Raw genomic sequence first — 16,150 nt, 5'->3', positions numbered from 1 at the left:
GTCTGCAGTTTCACAAAGTGTATACACGTGGAAGTTTTAAAGTAATTTCCTGCACATTTGTTTAACCTTCCACATTTTGAGAATGGAATGCATCTTAAGATAAAAAACAACTTAATTGTGCATTACTGAAATTCTGTTTAAAAAAAAATGTTGATTGTATACTGTCTAAATGACATTATACAGACAGTGAAATGGGGTCATGTGTGAATACACGTGTGTTTTATTATAGAAATAAAAAAAATTACAATTATCTGTTGTGTGCAGAGAATCCGACCGAAAGCACATGGCAGCCATGACCCCTCCCAAGTCGGAGGCCCTGCCTATGCAGGGGCTCTGGCTGCCTCACTCTCACGATCCTCACAGCTTGGCTCACAGAGGACACGCGGAGAACGAGGGAAAGCAGCATCACTCGTCTTCTGGCAAGCAGGACAGCGAGCTAGCGCGAAGAGAAAAGGAAATGGCAATGTACGCACAGGCGTACAGGGCGAAGGAGTCTGAGCTGGAGTACAGGAAGTCCACAAAGCGGGACATGGATCAGAAGCATAAAACAGATGGGCCAAGTGAGAAGTCACCTCTGGGGTTGGCAATGTTTCATCCACTGATGCATCACAGAGTGCTCCCGAGTGGCTACTTTACATCTCTGTCACAGAGTGTGGTTAATGAGCCCATCAGGCACAATGGAGTTAAAGGCAGCAGGGCCCTACACCGCCAGTGTAATGTCTCCACCACTACGTGAGACGGGTGTTGATAGAACAAAGGGTGGAGTTGTGATGGCACCGTCAGTGCAGTCTCTAGCCGGAAATAGCAACAGCGGTAGTAACAGCAAAGCTCTGTCTCGACCGCCGCCACTCATAAAGCACCAACCAGAACTGCAAGAAGTGAATAGGGATAAGATGTCTGATCGCCTGATGCCCTCTAGTGGTCATTCTGTAATCACGGGAAGCAGGAAGCAACCTCTCGATGCTCTGTCTTCAATGTCTGCCTCACCACTGCCTCCGCCATTGCTGAAACCAGTGCCTCCGCCACCACTGGCTCAGCAGCAAAGCTGCCGCATGATGGATCGCGGGGAGGCACCAGCTTGCCTGTCGCACGTTCAGGCCAACAGCGAACGTTTTGAAGCGCCTGGACTGCGGGCACCGTCCCCTCTGAAAGTGGCTTCGCCACAGCAGCTGCAGGCCGCCATGATGCAACCTTTGGAGCTTCAGAGGTCTCGTGGGATTCCGGGAGAAAACGGACCACCTTCACATCAATTGTCCAACGGGCTGAAAGGGAATCCTGAAGGTGGGTTTAGAGACTCGACAGGCGGGTCTTACTTGGATGAACTTCGAGCCATTGGGGACATGAAGAAGGTGCATGATGCACAGATGTACGATTCGAAAAACACCAGTCGGATTGTTGCTGCGCCGGCATCTGTCATCGTACATTCAAAATCGGCATCCTCCACTCTGCTGGCTGCACGTGTAGAGCCAAGCAACCCCAAGCAGCATGGCAGCATTGTACACGGCACAAGCCACAATATGTTCATACAGTCCCTTTCGCCGCCAAATGTGCCCTTGTTGACTCCATCAGTGATCTCAATTCCCGACAAATACTCAGAGAAAGCCGCGAGTAGTCATGCACCAGACACTTCTTTGAATCTGTCATGTTCTGATCTGAGGACAGTAACAACAGTATCAAACTCTGCTGTATCAAAAGAAAGCACAGTTGTAAATATGCCCACGTCCTTAAACACAAGCTGGAGCAGCTCAGTATGCCCACCATCCAGTAAAAGTCCTGCTTTTAGTACAGCCCAGATTCTTCCTGGAAAACCTGCAGCAAATTTAGTATCAAGTTGCACAACTCAGACCATCACCATTTCACAATCTGTCGTCGCATCTGTGGCTCCCAAGGCTGCTCCATACCAATCTAAAAAACAAAAGGCGTTACAATCATCAACCCACGCTCAACCGTCCAATCCAGCTAGTAATGGTAATGACAGCGACACAGCCAGCGTGAAAAGCGATGTGAGTTCATCGTCTTCCAAGGGGAGTATGGAAGTTTCAGCCAATCCAGTGAGCTCTGGCAATCCCAATGGTGGTGGCAGTGGTCTTCACACCAAGCTGAAGAAAGCCTGGCTAACTCGCCACTCAAAAGAGGACCATATGGTAAGCAGCGACAAAGTGGACCCATCTGCAAGGCCTACGGATAAACTTCCAGCATCTGAATCTCCTTCCTTGCAACCCATTCAAGTGGCATCTATAAAGGAAGTTGATGAGGATCCAAGGCAAGAAATGGTTAAAGTAGAGAGGAAATTAAAGAAAACTAAAGAGGATGCTGCTGAAAACAGGCGAGTGAAACGTCAAAAGAAAGATCTGGAAGAACAAGGAAGAGTAAAACGTGGGAAAACCGATGAAAGGCGGGCAAGCAGTGGAAAGGAAGAAAAGAAAGAAAGCAAGCAAGCCGCGGCATCTCGAGAAGATGTCAAGGAGGAGAAACGGGGAAAACGTACAAAGGAAGATCCAAAAGATGATGACAAGTCAAAGCGTGGTAAGAAAGAGCATCAGGAAGAAAAACGTGGAAAACAGGCTAAGGATGATTCGGGTAAAAACAGGAGAGCAAAGCCAGAGAGGAAAGATCTGCGGCAGGAGAGACGAACCAAGAGGGCAGCCAAGCGAGCACTGGAGTCTGAGGGCTCGGAAAGTGATGATTCAGAAGGGCCGGAGAGTCGGGCAGAAAGGAGAGCAAAACGTCTGCCTAAACCAACATACAAGAAAAAGGAAAATGACATGCAAAAGAAAAAACCTCAGAACGACGATGAAGCTGACCGAGAAAAAGAGGAGACCAAGGAAGAAGGGAAACAATTGGGCAGTGCCGATGAAGTTGAAAGCGAGAAAGAAACAGCAGCTGGGCAAGAGAAAGAATCTGTTAAAGAGGTGACGAAACCCTTGCCCATGGAGTCTGACAAAAAAGAGGAGGAGCCTGAGAAACAAGAGGATGAGAAGAAGAATGGTGTCTTCAATGCCGGGAAGTTGGAGGAAAAGCCGAAATTAAAACTTGATGATGGTAGGATATCACACTCTACATTTTCGTTATTTCCCAATTGCTATTATTTTTAATTATTATTCCTATGTTCTGAGATATTGGAATTAAATGGCTTTCAAAAGGAACTTTAATACTTTGCCTCTGCCTGCTGTGTTGCAATTTAACAGAGGAGTTGCCGGAGAGTGTGCTGAAAGACTGGCGCAAGGTGAAGCGGCTCAAGCAGACCGGGGAGACCTTCCTGCAGGACGGGGCCTGCACAGAGATCACGCCGTCGCTGCAGAAGTGTCGCGAGTGCCGCATGGTGCGCTACCGCAAGGGCCAGGAGGTGCACTCGGCGGTCTTCTGCCGCTTCTACCACTTCCGAAGGTATCCCCGCAACTTTTTGTTTTTCGGTGCGGTTACATTTAAAGTGCATGTAATATTTTTTCATCTTCCATAACTTTTGACTTGGATATCTTTATTGATACATTGTATAAATATTGCCTGTGCCGGTTATCAGCACTTTTGTTAAACCGTCATTTTAAGGTGCTAGTACCCTGACAATGTTGAACTTTAAGTTTTACAATTCCCTTTCTCTCCGTCCTCTATTCTCTGCATTGTATGATGATTCAGGTTATCCTTCAATAAGAACGGCGCATTGCGAATTTATGGATTCTCTGCGCCAAACGACTGCACAGCGGAGGACCTTAGCCTGTGGGTACCTGGAGGCACGGGTGCTCCAGCGTTACGGGCAGAGGGAGGAATAGAATCCGCCAGGTACATCCTATCTCACGTGGGACCTCAGTTCTGTCGGATGGTCCAGGCCGAGAAGGATGCCAAGGCACGCATACCGCAAGATGGTAAGTAAATGGCCGTGCCTGAGAAACACGCATTGGAATTTGCACCAACTTTATTATTGTAAAAATGGCACTGGTAGGTGCTTGCTTTGTGATCTCACGTGTGTTGACGTCCTGTCATCTTTCTTGTTCACAGCTAAAGTGGCTTGGAAACGTGCGGTACGTGGAGTTAGAGAGATGTGCGACGCCTGTGAAGCCACGCTCTTCAATGTCCACTGGGTTTGCCCAAAGTGTGGCTTTGTGGTCTGCCCTGAGTGTTACACTTCACGTCGGGAGAAGCGGGACACAGGTATTGATTGTTAAGATTTGTACTGAGAAGTCAAATAAATTAAACAATGTGGAATATAGACTTGTAAATGTTTAAAATTCTGATTTCCATATCTTTCATTAAACGTAATTGGTGGACAACATGCACCTCCGATTAGATATGGTTGGCTATGCACGGTGCGAAAGAAGTTCAACATACATATATACGTACATACACAGTCCTTTCTGTGATTTTGTTTGTGGCTTTTCTGTTCTTTAGAAAATGAAGGGAAAAAAGAAACGTTCTCCTGGATAAAGTGCGTCAAGGGCCAAGTACATGATCCCAAAAACCTTATCCCAACACAGATCATCCCTGGAACAGGTTTGTAAATTTTGGAGGTTTAAGCTATCATGAATTGGAGAGTTAAAGCATATTTAAAAAAATGATTATGACATGTTTTTTTTTAATATATGGGTTTCCTTTATATCTGAGCGATTACTTTTTGTTGTTCTTGCAGCGTTGTATGACCTTGGTGAATTGATGCACGCTACACATGAGAGGCTGGGGATGGCGTCAAACTGCCCGTGTTTTGGAGATGTGCAAAGTAAACCATTCCATAAGCTCCTCAACACCAACGGAGTTTCCCAGGCAAGTGTGTGTTTTACATAAATACGCCTTGAAATGTATACAAATTACTGACTCTTTATCTGTTGCAAAAGCATGTGGGTTTGATCGAAATGTAACTTCCTGTTTAGGTGCTGCATGACCTTATTGCATCGACTCTGAAGAATGGCATTAACATAGTGGAGCCGAAGCAAGAAGTGTCTGTAAACAGCCCTGCTAAAGATACAAAAGGTGAAGTTCAAGATCTAAAGGAATTCCCAAATAATAATGGAAATGATAACAAATGCACTGAAACGCAGAAGCACTCGCCTTCTGACGCAGGCAAATCTCAGTCTGAATCTCAGACAGCACTGCACTGGCTAGCTGACTTGGCAACACAGAAGGCAAAAGAAGAGAAGAAAGGTACTTTTCCTTTCCAACAGTTGTTGGCAGGTGACTGTTTTAAAAATTCCAGTACTGTATATCACTCATATATGGCAAGTGCATTATGTGCCTCTTTTGTCAAGTTTCCTTTAAACCACGTTTATTTTTAGCCATCCGGAAAGTTTTGCGGATGCAAATATACCGACTAATAAAACGATTGCTATCGTATTCGTCACCAGATGTCATGCCGATGAAAGCTGACCAGAACCCCGTTGTCGTCCTGGAGTCCATCCTGAGCCCTGCTTCGAGTCTGGCCCCGCGGAAAGGCATCAAGGGGGAGCAGCGGTCGCCGGTGGTGCTCCTGGAGACTTTTAGCAGTACCTCCGTGCCGCCGGTAATCAGCTCTGCTTCTGGAGCCAGCTCTAGCTCCCTCAGAGGATCTGGTGGATCGGGAGGAACGCTGGAGCATGGATCGAGCTCCTCCACCCTCCGTGACCTGCTCACTACCACGGCCGGAAAGCTTCGCATCATCTCCACCGATGGCGGCATGGCCTTTGCCCCCGTCATGCCTCTCATGTCTCATGTACGCTGTAAAAACACCCTGGCACATTCACGGCATTTAGATTTTTCATGCACCGTAGCTGTTTTTTGTACAGCCATATGGCCACATCTGCACCATTGTTTATGCACCGTAGCTGTTTTTCTTTTTATACGGGCTGCTGCTCAGCCAAAAATACTCCACTCAAAAGTCTTTAAGCCATATTATTAAGTGACCTTTGGGACAATAACCTAAATTGTAAGTGTCAAAATATGTTTTTGTCATTGAAAATTATTTTGGTTTTCCATTTGCATTGACATGTAACAACTGATTAGAAGTGAGAGGTGTCCTATAAGCTTGGAAAGGCCGGTGTTTTAATTACCTCATTTGCTTACGTCTTCAGACGGACAGAAGCTCGCGGAGCATGCCCAACTTGCTGGATGACATCATCGCCTCCGTAGTGGAGAATAAGATCCCTTCTGGGTGGCCCAAGACAATGCCGGCTGCGTCGCGGGTATCTGAAGCGCTGGCAAGGCACGAGATGCAAGAACCCGGCGATGGGAAGCTACCCAAGAGGGAGGAGCTGCATGGCACCGTGAAGTCCGAAGGCTTTTCTCACCCTGCGACAATAGCCGACATGGCGCAGTCAGTCAAGAATGAACCTCTTGGAGAGCTGCAGAGACATCCGAAGACAGATCCCAAAGGTAACACGAAAGTTATTGTTTTTAAAAATAATCCACACATTTGTGTTAGGAAAATAAAACTGCTGTTACTTGACAGTTTTGAAATGTGAATTTACCAATGTTGTTTTACTTAAACTGAATGGAAAGGAATCAAATAACCTTTTGCGTTTATAAACAGTAAAAATATTCACAGGAGGCTGAAATTTTTTCCATAAAAATATTAAATTATTTTTACATCTGCTTTTTAGTGGAATAAATGTGCATTTACTTGTCTTGATGAAATTATAAAAGAAAGCAGTTGTTGTAATAGGTTTTTACCCTTTTATCTGGCAACAAAACTGACCTTTATATCTTGCTACTGGCAAAGGAGGCCTCATAATGTAAAGAAAACAGTTGCTTGCATTGCTTGACATGCATTTTTTCTATATTGAACGTATGTAGCTGACAAGCAGCTGAAAACAGATGTGGGTCAGCCAAACGTGACGAGCGGAGAAAGTTCCAGGTCTCAGGTGAAGTGTGAGCAGCTGGACGAGGCTCTGGGGCATGCGCCAATGAAGGTTGATGGAGTGGCAACGTGGAAAGTTCCCCATGGCTGGCTGTGTGGAGGATGTATTCTGCACCTATACAACCCCACAGAGCCAAACAACTGGAGGGCCTTCAGAGAGTGCTGGACTTGGGGCCAGGTGAGCTCCATTTTTTGGAATTGCGCATTTAATTTTACCACCATGCAAATTCTAAATTCAATGTCGTTATCTATACCTTTTTGTTTCAGTCATTCGCTGAAAAAAATTTTGTATAAATTTTAAAGATTTTTTTTGTATAATGTAGGTCGGACATTTGTGTAAGTGTAAACACTACAAAAGTTAATGTGTAACATTTTCTTAGTAAAGGATAGTGATTGTTTGAAGGACACGACTGGAAAAACACAGTAGAATATGTATATGACAGCATTTATTTGAAGGTAAATTTGGATCAAAACAATGAAATGGAGGTAAATAAGCGCAGGGGGGCAGTGCTTTGAAAAACGAATTTTGATCATAAAAAGAAAAATACCAATTTGTTTGCAAAAGTCAAGTTAGTGTATATCACCTACCATATTGGAAAACACGCAAAATATCGAGACTTTCATGCTTTTAATTAAAACTGACTGAAGAAGTATGCACGAATCAATGAACAAAGGCAAATGAGACCACCATATTGACTGTTAAGCAGAGTTAAGTGTACTTGGGCAGGACACATGGACACATCACAAGTACAGATTATGACTGATGTCCGAGGCTGGTGACAGAACGACAGCCAAAGGAGAACACATGACAGAGAGGATGGTTGACCACGGAGACGGAGTGATGAGATTGGTTCATTTGCAAGTAGCAGGTGGAATTGTGGCATTGTGGGACTGTTGGAGTATCAACAACGTGGAAAATGCCTTCATTTCAACAGAGGATTGACAACGACAGATGATTGTGATGCTGAAAAAGGGTTAACAAATGCTGGCACGTTGATTTTAAGACATTGTATTCTGTGTATTCTATCCTTCAGCCTGTGGTCGTGTCACGAGTCCATGAATACCTGCGCCAAGAGATCTGGAATCCAGAGAGTCTCGCAAGAGACATCTGTAAGCAGGAAACTCACTTGGTGGATTGCAACACTTTGGCTGCTCCCTCCAATACCATTCTCAAGGACTTCTGGGAAGGCTTCCAAGACAACTCTGGTAAACAGTTTTGCTCTTTGGCAATAATATTCATTATTTCTTTATTCAAAATGCCAGTAGTATTTAAAGTATTAGAAATTACCAAATAAGTTTATGATTTTAAAATATACATATTTTTGTAATGCATTGCAGTACGGCCGAAGAATGAGTCTGGAGAGCCCATGGTTCTCAAGCTGAAGGAGTGGCCGACAGGAGATGATTTTAGGGATCTACTACCTGACAGGTTTGTTAAGCAGAATCATCATTCAGCCATGGTCAATCCACTTCTGGATGAACGCCCCCCGTCTCACAATCCTGTGATGCACTAATCAACCGAGCATCCACACATGAACTGATTTCATCACGCCATCTCCTTCGGTGGACATGTTCCATTTCTCTTGGCTAGATGAATATATTGGTAAATTATGGGACCTCCTTTACCAGTACCAAAATATGAGAATAGGTTTTCCCCTTTTTTCTGGCAACAAAACAGGTGTTAACATGTTAAAACACCAAACTGAAACCTTTTACAAGGAATCATGTCTGCATTAACCACAATACTTGTGGTCAGAATGCAAACAAAAAACATACTCTGATCATATATGTATTGTCTTTGCAAACATTTCATGTGTCTGGTTATATATGGAAACATTTCTTATTTCCGTTAATCCAGAGAGCCTTTTCTTCATTGTGGAACAGGTTTGAAGATCTGACGCGGAATGTACCCCTTGCGGAGTACACCACGCGTGAAGGGAGGTTGAATTTGGCGTCCCATCCACCAGACTTCTTTGTTCGGCCAGAGCTGGGACCAAAGCTTCACGTTGCTTATGGTAAAACCTTGATCCTTATCTTATTTTCATTTGATGTTTATTTCATGTTTATGTTTGGTAGGCGGAAAATGGCTTCTATAATAATGTAATCATTTTGTTTTATGTGCAGGTCTTTTAAAGGAGGGCGATATTGCTTTTGGAACAAGAGGTATCCATTCAGATTTGGCAGACACAATAAATATCCTGGTCCATGTTGAAGAGGCAGCAGGGACAACTAATTCCAGAGAAGGTAATATAAATGAAGCAATAAATGACAAAAATGATTAACTCTTATAAGGGTTACATAAAGTATAAATTTGTATTTCAAATGTCACCATATTCCTTTGTATTTGAGCCATAATATATTGTAATATGTAGACTGTTGAGGATTCAACTCCGTGAAGTAATCTACTGAATTATGTGGAATGTGGTGGGCGAATTCGTATTTTTTTTTAACAACCTCCAACCAATAAACCTGAAATATGAGTAAAATTTTTTATTGCTATTTTAGCAGTGTTATTGTTGTTGTTAATATTAGTCCAAGGAATTACTGGATATCCTAATATTTTCTCATCAGCAGACACTAGTTCTAAGATGTTTTTCAAATCCAATGCATGATGGAGTTATCGAATGGCACTTCATTGATATTGCTGTGTATTTAAATGACACTTAACTCCTGAATAAACTATATTCATACATGCCCTACAGCCAAAGTTTAACTTTATCATTGCTTACTTTAATCCGCAAAGTTGCTTGGGCTTGGCTGTTTTTCATTTGTTGCCTTGAAATTCCAGATTTTTTACTATCCATATTTAGTTGTACTGTTTCAATAGGAATATTGATGTAAATATATTCAGTAAAAAGGTTATCAATATTCTAAGTTTCGATAACTATTTGGAAAGTCGTATAATTTTTCACGCTTTATTAAATCCATTGTTACCTGGCTCTATATATCATTCTTATTTCATCTCAACATTTTCAGTGCTTCAAAAGGCACTGGAGGTTGGGGAAGCCGATGAAACAATGAAGCTGCGCTTCTCCGAAGCGGGCCAAAAAGCCGGAGCGCTGTGGCACATCTTCTCGGCTGGTGATGCAAGCAAAGTCCGCGAGTTCTTGAGCAAGGTCATATTTATTTAGTGTTTTCATGCAGAAAAAACACATTTATCTGAGAAGCCTGTTAACCGTGACTGTCATATTCGGTTGGCTACGTTGCGGGTGCGTAAGAAGTTCAATATACGTACGCAAATAATAGAGGGTTATTTTTTGGGTTAGATCGCGTAAATAACCCCCAAAAAAACGATGGATAATATTGGTCGTGAAAAACCTACGTGATAAACATACATACCCTTGTTTTTATGTAATATAAAATGCATATCAAAAGATTTATCCAGTATTAATATGCACAAGCCAGAAAAAGCAAGATGATTAAATCATTACAGTTTTTAGTGTTGCCTTAAGCTGAGAGAGGCTGTATCATATACATCAATCGTTTCTATTCGCTCTACCTTTAAACATACGAACAACAACTTTGCATTTGATGCTGCAGGTGGCAGCCGAGAAAGAGGAAGAAGAGGAACCAGTAGAGGGAGATGTGGCACCGACACCGAGCATCTATTTGGACGCAGAGCTTCGGCGCAGGTTACAACAGGAGCAGGGAGTCAGGCCCGTTGCACTGGTACAGTGCCTTGGCGATGCACTCCTCATACCAGCAGGGAGCCTCTACCAGGTAACTACAACACCTTGACCACTATTATCCTACATTCACGTTTACAGACAGCACTTTCGTCAATCCACTGCTTTGTGAAGGCTTCCCTATGTTATGTGGGGTTATGGGGGTTATTTGACCTTGCTTCACCATACTGATCTCTGTTGCGGGTTCGATAAGACTTTTAGCGGCGCCACAACGGCGAGATGTTAACTACCTCGCCTGATATACAGGACGTCGTGGGTTCAATCACGACCCTGGCACCTGTATATTTGGAGTTTGCATGTTCTCTCCGTGGTCGCATGGATTTTTCTCCTGGGTCCTCTGGTTTTTCGCTCCACATTTAGAAACATGCATTCAGAGTGTTTGGCTGTAATACCTTTCCACGTGATTTGTGGCTCGGTTTCTTCTGAAAAAGACCTATATAGCCCAGTGGACCTTTTCTCGGAAAATAAATATTAGTAGTAAGTGTTGGATTGTTGTGCAGTACAAGAATGTAATTTTCCACATTTACCTCTGCTGATAATGTAGTCCTGCAACAGCCTATGTGTGGTGGTCACCTACCCAAGCATTGTCCTTGCTCAACCCTGATTAGCTTCTGAGATCTGTTGAGATTGGGCACATTCTGAGTGGTTATACAATCACACTTCATTTACATGCATCAGTGTCCTTTGCGTAAATCACATGAGAGGCTGTGGAGATGCATTGATATGCACGTTAGTAATACAGCAGTGGTTCATATTCATAATGCGGCTTCTTCCTTATCCATCAGGTGCAAAATCTGTACAACTGCATTGCGGTGTCTGACGACTTTGTGTCCCCGGAAAATGTTCAGCACTGCCTTCGCTTGACACATGAGCTCAGGCAGTGGCCTGATGGTAGTCATGAAGACAAGCTGCAGGTAATATACTTTGTATAAATACACACAGTTTGGACACAAATTATGCCTGTATATATATCTTGTTTTATCAGATGCAAAACCACCGTGGAGTTTCCGTAACTTAACTTAAGTGCTTCGAATGCACGACAGCAGCAAAGGATATTACAAAAAAAATCCGCAATGTTAACGCTGAAATGTTGTTTTGCAGGTGAAGAACATCATTTACCATGTGGTGAAGAACATGGTTGGAATTTTAAGTGCACGCGAACTGAAAAATGACTCTCAACCAACTGCCTGCTGAAGAAAATAACACCCAAAATTGCATAACCACAAGTGCACTATTTTAGCTTTAATGCGGACTAGTCTAGAGAAAATAACCCCACATGGATGATGAATGCACTATCTGTGCTCCATAACAGGTTTGATATTAAAAAATAAGCCATCCTTGCAGCCATTGTAAGATAAAATAGAACAAGACAAAAAGTGCACTATCTAAAATTCATCCATAGTGGACGAAGAGAGCCTAGGGTGACCCCGATATGCACTATATTTTTGCAGGACATGCTTGCCTAAAAGGTAAACTGGAACTGAATGTTCTTTCAGCCGCTTCAAGTGAAAGTAGGGTCAGTCTGGGCAACTGACATTGGAGTGCACCGCAGATATTTCCAGTGCAATCCTTAAAAGGTGGAACTTTGAACCTGGGGTTGTGCGTGTACCACACTACAGTATAATGACTAGTTGTTTTTGTATGCGACGGTTCATGTGAAAAATGTATATATATGTAGGACTTGCTAAACCTTTTACTTGCACTTGTGTCATGGTGTATGCCAGCAACTTTTTTCAAGCCGCGGCTCAGATATTGGCTCAGACTTTCTAATACGGGCTGAACAAAAAATGGAATACGATTATCCTTCAGTTCACACCTAGAAGCACTTCGTATGGTTATGATACCATGTGCAATTAGGTACTTCGTGTCGGAAGGAAAAAAATGCTAATATTGACGAACCGTGCCGCTTTGTTTTTTAGCTGTTATGTACAAATGTGTGATATTCTTGAGCACAATTATTGCGAGTCTGTTTAAATCCACGGAAAAAAAACTATTACACTTGACATTTTCATCTTCAAAAGGAACGTGTTTTTTTCAGTGCTAATCAGGGGGGGGGGGGGTACCATGTTATCAAAACTCAAAGTGACAGTTGTACAATTTGATTTACCATTTTATCCACGTGGTATAAAAATTCCAGGACATTTCTTGTAATAAAGTCTAGTGTAAATTGTAAATATTAAATATTGAGTTAGACCAAGGGCTTAATTGTACAAAAACGAAACTGCTCAGGTCTAAGGCTTGCACCTGTGCATTTGTCATGTGTTGCTCGTGCCTGTTACGTTTTTAACATGCAGCGGCAAATAGTTATTTGTTTGCATTGTCTCATATTTTATACTATGATGTTAATGAGCATGCATTTATCAAGAAAGATCAACAATGAGTACATAATTGGTTGTATTCTATTATTTTATGCATACCTTTCAGTTTGCAATTAAGCAGTGATTTCAAGTGTACATATACAGTATATATACCATAGTTAAATCTATCATCACAGAACCCAGAAATCATTGCTTTATACATAAGCTACACGTTTGTAATATAGCATATAATATAGTGGAAAACCTTTTCATGGAAAGCATTTATGCTGTATAATGTTTGTAACTATCTTGAATACTGTTTATATTGTACATTACTCTGTTGTGGTTTAGTGTTGCCATTATCAATAGTAGTGATACAAAAAGGTGTATTTATTTTATTTACCGATATAAATACAAAAATACATGAAGAGACCGATGCCTCATACAATACAAATATTTTGTAAAATCTCGATGTGAGGTATTTTCTGTATCAATTTATAATGTGTCATTTATGGAAACATTGAAAATTTACAGTAAGGTGGCCCATCAATTTTGTTATATGTGGAGAAATTTATATATTAAAAACATAAATACATAACTGTCTTGCGTGTTTTCCTTATACAAAAAACCCATTCCAGTAACCTTTCGCTGTTTGATTGCTGATATATCATGCGCGTGTGTGTGATGTTGAATTTAACAATTCCAGATACAAATAAGACGACATTGGTAACATTTATTTGAAGACCCCCCCCACCCTTTGCTTAAAATGCAGTCGAAAATGTACACTTGTAATATTTGTCTCTATATTTTACTGTTTTTCTGATGTCTAATTTTAAGTGATGTGATGAAGTACAGTATCGTATATCAGGCAGAATTCTCATGTTAATTCAGGACTTCATTATTGAGTGTAAAAAAATAAATTTAAGCTTTGATTTCAGTACACATGAGTGCAACAATTCCCATCAAAAGCAGAGTGAAATAAAAACTGCCAAACGATGTTGCTGATGCATTTTATAAAAACATGAAATGGATTGAGAATTTATAGTACCCAGGCGCACAAATGCGTGTGGCTCATTTTATGTGGGCACAAATCTAATGCTGCGGCTGGAGGCTGAAATCTGATTTACAGTAAGTGCTGCGACAGAGATTGTGTAACTGGTACCAGTCTTGCAGATATTTGGTAATGACGGCAGGAGCTGGATGAATAGAGGTATTGTGGGGTGTGTCAAATGAGTAATGATGATTGTGGCAGACAATTCTATTGTAATTGATTATGCAAGTCTGTTTCTCAAATTTATGCCACTTGCAAGGGAATGATGTTCTGTGTGCGAATGCGTGTATGATTTCACAATCCACTGGCTTCGTATCGAAAGCCAAAAGAGTGTATTTACAGACACCGAAAGAGGTTACAGGAGGTCACATTTGTAATGTGGCTAACAAAACCTGCTCTAACGCATGAGTCGCAAGTCAGGTTTGCTCCTAAATATCAATGTTCAAAATCAAAGGTGGTGCGTACGTGGCCTGCCGTCTACTGGGACGAACGAAGTTGGTTTAAAATCCTGCATGGAGGAATGTTACAGATAATGCGGCATTGGTAAACATTCCAAAATACTCGTTGACCAAATAATGTTAGCTTGCTATTGCATTTTATACCCCACTATCCAATTAGTTTTTTTACTATTCGGTGCCCACACATAAAACAAGCTGTTCAAATGTTGAATTATTTGTTATACCGAGCAAAGAGTCAACTCGACATGAATTGTCATGCATCACTTGCATCCAAACAGGACATTTCGCTGGAATCTGCTGGCTTCTCTCGAAACAGAAAGGCATGTCAATGTCCTTTCACATCAGTTTCCTATGCATGTAATTAATTACCACATTGTCCACGCACAAAGTACACACTGTCCATCCCTAAATTCTTAGCACAGTGTTGTATTTAGTTTACTGGGCCCTTTTTGCAATCCACTGCTGTATAAAGGTCTCCGCATGCTTTTCATTCATGGGGGTTGGGAGGTTTTTTGACCATACTTCACTTTGTTCAGTGCGGGTTAGTGAGAATGGTGGTAGCAAGACCAATTTAGCTATCACCACTGGTGTTGTTGGCTATGGCTAGGAATCAAACTCGAGATCACTGGCTTCATATAGCAGTGTCCGAACCTCATTGCCACCGTTCGACGCCCTGCATTGTATATTTTAATATTTAAGGAGAAATCTCTTGAGTAAATATACGCACTTTGTGGGCAGTATTACACTCAAGTTAGGCTTTAATTGTAACAGTGTGTTAGACATCTGTGAAGATGTGCCTGCGTGATTTATTGCTCGCAGAATGGTTAACAGTGTGGCTTGGAATGTGCTTTGTTGGTGTGAAGATTGGCAAAAAAAATGTACTCTTCGAATGAAACATTCTTATTATGGAAAACATCCACTTGTAATATACAGTATATTTTATGCAAGAGTGGTCTAAGCATGTTAAAGTATAACAATGTTATAATTATTTTGTTGTAAATTGTACAAATACCGTAACATTTTGAAGACCCACGTTTGCAGAATGCAGATTAAAAGTGTGCAAAGTATTTAAATAAATGTTTACATGATCCATCTGACAAACCCCCCCCCCCCCCTTCGCACGTGAAGGGCTCACAAGTGAAGCTATCACATCTACCCCCCTCTATTTAAGAAACAAAACAGGGTTTCTCCACAATATTGCTGTCTGCGCGATGATGCTAGTTGTAATTACTGGCAAAACGTCATACTTAGATTGTAAATGTTGCGGATTTGCTTTCCAACACACCGGTGTGCTGTACTCGTAACGCATTGGCATGTTCTGTTTATGTGACAAACTTTACTTATTGGCTGTGTCGGGTGGTGGCGGCTTTAACGACACATTTGTATTTACGTGATCTAACCCAAAACAGCCTGTATTATGAATACGAGTATTAAACACCTTCCTTCACGCATGCACCTCGTTACTGCCGAAGCATTTGAGTGCTGTTGTAAATTTGACATTTCCCACAAATTATCATAATATTGCTTCATATTTGTAATGGAGTTCAATTACAATTTAATTAACTGCATTATCATACAAAACTAGCTCGTAAGTTGAACTATGAATACAAAAAATCTGTAAAATTTACAATTCTCGGCAGTGGTTCTCTCATTTGTCTTGCTTCAACTGGAGTTGCCAGCATCTCCCCCCAGGGTTTATGGGAACTCGCTGAAAGGTTTATGCATCAAGTTGGCATGTATTTAACAAACATTTAAAGCCATTCTCTGGAGATAACATCCACAAGTGTGTGTTTTCTCCTACCCCCAGCCATCTGGACGGCTTGTTAACTATAGAAACAGTG

General features: G+C 41.8%; 1 protein-coding gene across 1 annotated transcript in view; it reads left to right on the top strand.

Annotated features, from left to right (window-relative positions):
• The window catches only part of LOC133343479 (probable JmjC domain-containing histone demethylation protein 2C), a 132,169-nt gene extending 118,771 nt beyond the window's left edge, over positions 1-13,398 (top strand). The window contains 19 exon segments of the mRNA XM_061553130.1: positions 265-700; positions 702-3,042; positions 3,189-3,387; positions 3,634-3,860; positions 3,994-4,146; positions 4,384-4,485; positions 4,622-4,752; positions 4,860-5,160; positions 5,331-5,674; positions 6,033-6,333; positions 6,754-6,995; positions 7,852-8,023; positions 8,156-8,246; positions 8,702-8,832; positions 8,942-9,061; positions 9,794-9,933; positions 10,358-10,537; positions 11,289-11,417; positions 11,605-13,398. Coding sequence (XP_061409114.1) covers positions 265-700; positions 702-3,042; positions 3,189-3,387; positions 3,634-3,860; positions 3,994-4,146; positions 4,384-4,485; positions 4,622-4,752; positions 4,860-5,160; positions 5,331-5,674; positions 6,033-6,333; positions 6,754-6,995; positions 7,852-8,023; positions 8,156-8,246; positions 8,702-8,832; positions 8,942-9,061; positions 9,794-9,933; positions 10,358-10,537; positions 11,289-11,417; positions 11,605-11,697 — 5,833 coding nt within the window. The 3' untranslated portion in view covers positions 11,698-13,398.
• The last annotated feature ends 2,752 nt before the right edge of the window (positions 13,399-16,150 follow it).

This window comes from Lethenteron reissneri, chromosome 17 (assembly GCF_015708825.2).
Source record: "Lethenteron reissneri isolate LAM-NWPU_2019-01 chromosome 17, ASM1570882v1, whole genome shotgun sequence".
NCBI lineage: Eukaryota > Metazoa > Chordata > Hyperoartia > Petromyzontiformes > Petromyzontidae > Lethenteron > Lethenteron reissneri.
Note: the sequence above shows the minus strand (reverse complement) of the source record. Positions and strands in the feature narration are given on the sequence as shown.